This window comes from Durio zibethinus, chromosome 19, assembly GCF_047325235.1.
Source record: "Durio zibethinus cultivar Kanyao isolate XHJ-2024 chromosome 19, ASM4732523v1, whole genome shotgun sequence".
NCBI lineage: Eukaryota > Viridiplantae > Streptophyta > Magnoliopsida > Malvales > Malvaceae > Durio > Durio zibethinus.
The window spans coordinates 17,517,904-17,522,588 of record NC_143180.1 but is presented as its reverse complement, the minus strand read 5'-3'; the positions used below and the strand labels follow the sequence as shown (position 1 = coordinate 17,522,588).

General features: G+C 33.3%; 2 protein-coding genes across 9 annotated transcripts; both read left to right on the top strand.

Annotated features, from left to right (window-relative positions):
* Positions 1–332: 332 nt before the first annotated feature.
* Positions 333–4,365, top strand: LOC111310445 (uncharacterized). 8 transcript variants are annotated; one of them, XM_089748621.1, is made up of 9 exons: positions 335–854; positions 1,550–1,632; positions 1,970–2,035; positions 2,433–2,496; positions 2,776–3,105; positions 3,324–3,459; positions 3,580–3,642; positions 3,784–3,905; positions 3,986–4,365. In XM_089748621.1, the coding sequence occupies exons 1-3, from the start codon at positions 616–618 to the stop codon at positions 2,008–2,010; spliced, it is 363 nt and encodes a 120-aa protein (XP_089604747.1). In that variant the 5' UTR covers positions 335–615; the 3' UTR covers positions 2,011–2,035; positions 2,433–2,496; positions 2,776–3,105; positions 3,324–3,459; positions 3,580–3,642; positions 3,784–3,905; positions 3,986–4,365. The 8 variants fall into 8 exon arrangements, with proteins under 8 accessions (XP_089604742.1, XP_089604747.1, XP_089604741.1 ...); XM_089748619.1 differs by having other exon boundaries at positions 336–854; positions 2,676–3,105; XM_089748616.1 differs by lacking the exon at positions 2,433–2,496 and having other exon boundaries at positions 333–854; positions 2,497–3,105.
* LOC149513467 (cyclin-dependent kinase G1-like) lies at positions 2,728–4,081 on the top strand. Its single transcript, XM_089748673.1, has 6 exons — positions 2,728–2,871; positions 2,929–3,258; positions 3,352–3,459; positions 3,587–3,642; positions 3,784–3,895; positions 3,986–4,081. Exons 1-6 carry the CDS (start codon positions 2,728–2,730, stop codon positions 4,079–4,081), a joined length of 846 nt encoding a protein of 281 aa, XP_089604799.1.
* Positions 4,366–4,685: the final 320 nt, after the last annotated feature.

Genomic DNA, 4,685 nt, shown 5'->3' with positions numbered 1-4,685 from the left:
ATTTTTTGTTAATCTCAATTCTATTTTAAAATTCAATCTTTTTTCAGTTTTTTAATTGAAACTTTTTGATTTCTAACTCAATTTTACTCATTTTTCTCTTAATTTCTTAATTTATTAAGCGATAACATAGTAAAATTTTATATTCAAATTTATTTTCATTCGTTTTAATTAATTTTTGTAAGTAACAATTAAAATTTGAAAAAGGTGCAATTACTACAAGAAAAATGAGTTTTAGTGAGAAATTTATTGAGAATCGTATGTCTAACTTTCACTAAAAATTTCATTTTAATGAGATTTACTTGTAACGCTCATTAAAAGTAATTTTTAGTGTAAACTTAGTTTTGATCCTCACAAATTGTTCTTTATACATGAAATAAATTTTCTACAATTAAAAACGGCACCCCGACCTTCCTAAAAACGCCACAAAAAACGCACGCCAAAACACCTCACTCTCTTGGCGGCTACCTGCCAGCCTTTGCTTCAGTCTTCATGTAACCTTTTGTACCAACCTTCCTACCTCTCCGATGGCAACCACTGAGAAAACTTATCACCATCACCACCACCACTATAGCCTCCGTCGCTAATACATCGGCAGATCCAAGCTCTAAGAATACCATGTATCCCGCCCCGCCTTTCACGAGTCAGTCCGATCCTCGTTGCACTGATACTCCTGCTTCAGAGGTATCTCGAAAGGATAGCGAAAGTTCGAAGACCACCGGGACTACTGTTGGCTCGGTAGCAGGGGATAGCAGCGGTCCCGTTAACGATACCCAAAAGAAGATTCACCGAACTGAGCGGTTCGACGTACTTGTCAAATTGTCTGAGCAAGAGAAGCGTAATTCGAGGGCTGAGAGGTAACAGCATTTATTTTTCCCTATTTTCTTTGCGTAATATTTCGAGGTTTATTCGGTTTTTAAGGTTTTTAGGGTTTTATACCTAATCGATGAGAATTTCTGAAAAATAGAGAAGAAATTGTTTTTTTTTTATTTTGATTTATTCCAGAAAATGACTGTTCTGATACTTTCCTTAAATGCCATGTTTGATTCTTGATGCGCTGAGAAGCATAGATTAATGCTCTTGATATATTTACAGTTTTAAGTGGTCTGAGTAAGGTGAAATACAATCTGGATGCGGTATATGCATTTAGTTGCTTTGTATCAAAACTGATGGTAATAGTATTCGAGGTTTGAAGCTATATAGTATCATATTTAATGCTTTATAATTATGGTAAGAACTATGTTATGGTTTGTTTAAGATTTGGCTTTTACACTAAGCTATTATGCATCTTGTTAAGTCTGATTCTTCCCTTTCTAATTAGAGAAGTGGCTGGGGATTGTTATGACTAGCATAACTTTCCTTACTATCTGGTGGCTAATTGATAATTTTATGCAAAATTTTGCTAGCAGAAATGGGTTGCATGCTTGATATAATTTAGATTTTCTTTCAGATCAGTGTGGTGCTTATCGGTGTTTGTTTGCATTATCGCCTCTGCCTAGCATGTTCATTCATCTTATAAGGAAATACATTTCTGAATTATTATCTTCTGCAGATGTGGATCTTTGACACAAATGATGGAGACCCTCGTCTCCTGCAGTTTCAAAGTTGACACAGTGCTCCTCCACTTTGCATTAGGTAATAGCACTCCCATTAATTTTAGGCATGCATAACATTCTGTATATTTATTTCCTTCTTAATTTATTTAACAAGTAAAAGTGTATTAGAATGTCATAAACCTAAGCTTGAATGTCATATAAACTTTTTGTCTGATGCTAAGTACTTTTTACCCATGCATGACCTGATAAAATCCTTTATTTATCTACTCTGCCATTCATAGATCCCTGGGTACACATTACTCATTATTTTGCTCTTATTCTCATTCTCCATCCATGAAATTCTGTATTAATGTGCTAATTCACAATTTACATAATTTTCTAATTTGTTGGTAAACTGTCAAATTTGTTGTGATCAGGATTAGCAGAGCTGAGAGCTGTCTCAAGGTCACATATCTAAGCGAGCCAAGAAATTAAGAATGAAGGTATGGTTGGGGTGACACTTCTTACTTGGCTGACTTAGTTAGCATGAGTATACCTAAATGATATATCTGAATATAGTATTACTAATTCTGTAAATGTTGTAGTTTTTGTTTATTTATTGAATTCTTGTGTTCAGCTTCTTAATTTCGTATTTTCAATTTTGGGAGGAGGAACTAAAATTAAAGCCAGTTATTTCATTTGATTGTGGTACTAGCTTCCGCTGTATGCTCTTTTATCATTTAGAAACATGAGTCTGATTTTTATCCATTTTTTAGTGATGGAATGTATTTTGTTATGTCCAAGTGATCTAAGTCTGGCTCTCCCTCTCTTTATCTAATAGATGGTTTCTTTTTGTTTTATCTGTTACCTTCAAAAATTTCCTGCCTATCTTAAATTCAGCAATTGTTGCTCTTTGGAAGTTTTGAAGCTTGGGTGTCCTAAACTAACTAGTCTCTTTCTCCAGGTATGGTTATGGTTTCTTTTTGTTTTATAGGTTGCTCTTTGGAAGTTTTGAAGATTGGCTGTCCTAGATGTTTAATGTTTGTCCTTTTTTTTTTTTTTTTGTATCGGTGTTCTGATGCTTTTCTATTGGGAGGGTATTGTTGAAGATGCTTTTGTGACTGATTTATTTGCAAATGCAAGATTTTATACAAGGAAGCACCGTAGGCGGTGAACCTTACTGGAATCTTGCATAATGCCTAACAATGGCTTTGTCATGTGGACTTTCTTTTTTGGCCTCAAGAATTTCCACCTACAAAGGAATCTGAAGGAGATGCTGTACTATCTAATAAAAGAAGCAGTAGTGTACTGTATGCTTGCAAGGATGAAGATATGGAATGTGAGTTGGACTCTAATGGTGTGATGGACATTGATGACATGCATGATGGAGATGCAGTTCTTTGACCAGTCAGATTTAGATGTTGAAGAGCCAGCAGGAAGAGGAATGAACATGCTTCTAGGTTACAAAAATGTTTTTGAATATGAAAAATTGAAGAAAATTAGTGAATGTACTCATGGTATTGTTTATAGAGCTAAGGATAAGAAGACGGACGAAATTATGACTCAGAAGAAGGTAAAGATTATTGATCGGAAAGATTCTGAAAAATATGGTTTCCCTTTGACCTCACTAAGGGAAATTAACATTCTTGCATCTTTTCATACTGCTTCGGTTGTGAAAGTTAAAGAAGTCGATGCAGATGACCATGACAATGTTTACGTGGTTATTGTATATTTTGATTTTTTATGAGCTTTTGAATTTGATATTATCTTTCTTTGATATTCGCATTTCAGACCACCTGAACTTTTGCTTGGACCAAAGAAGTATTCAACAGTGGTTGACATGTGGTCTGTGGGCTGTATAATGGCTGAGTTGTTAGCTAAGGAATCATTCTTCAAAAGGACAAGCGAAATTGATCAGCTTAGCAAGGTTATTATTGTTTCTATTAAAATTATCTTCTTTCTTTTATCTTATTTCTATTTTTTTTTTCCTGATGTTTGGTCCTGATGGTTTATTGTTGCAAATATTTGATACTCTTGGTACTGCAAGCGAGAAGATCTGGGCTGGTTTTGCTGAATTACCTGAGGCCAAAGCAAATTATTCTAAGCAACCGTAAGTATCTCTCTAGACAATTACTCTCCTCATCTAAATTACTTGTATTTGTTATGATTTTCTATATGTTCAGTATTTATTGATTACCTTGTCATGTGATCTGCAGTTTAATAATTAGGTGTGTTTGTTTTCTTCTTCCAGGTATAATTTGTTGCGTAGGAAGTTACCTGCTGTATCTTTCACAGGATCTCCAGTTCTCTCTGATGTTGGATTTGACCTGTTAAACAGGCTTTTTATATATGATCCTGAGAAAGTAAATATCTGTAAGTTAAGAACCCTAATTTGTTAACTTTATTTTATATGTATTGGTTTCTGCTAATCAAAGTTTATGTTATCTATGCAGAGAATAACAAATGATGCTCTTAATCATGATTGGTTCCATGAGCTTTCTCTACCAAAATCTAAAGAATTCTTGCCTACTTTCCCCCCAAAAATGTGAATGGAATAGGTGCCTGGCCTGATAATGAAAGCTTGACAGAACCGAAAAACATATTTAGGCTGCATTTTTAGTTTACAGTCAGCTTAGTTTTGTTCGAATGACCCCCCCGAATATACAAAGAACCTTGAAGGATCTGAATTCGATGCAGTAGTGGTACAAAAAATTTCTATCTACTGATTGTGTTATGGGACAGGCAGATTGGTAAATACAGCTGCTACATTTGAAATTTGTATGTGGATGCAAATAGGTTTTATGCTTGGGATAAATATTATTTATTTATGTTTTATTTGGAGTAAATATTACAAATATAAAAAATATATATACATTTATAAACAAATTAAATAAAAGTATATAAGTATTTTTCGTGAGGCTTTGAAATTTTTTCACTAATTAATGTAAAGTGTTATGGTGAAGATTACAATTTTATAATTTTTAATAAAAGTAATTTTAAATGAGGATTAATAAAATCTTTCATTAAAAGTAAAAATTTTAAGGGTAGGTTAATAAAAGCCTTCGGTAAATGTAAAAGATAGAGTGAGAGTTAAAATTGATCTTTATTATAAGTTTTACATTTAGTGATAATTAAAATTAACTTTCGTTAATT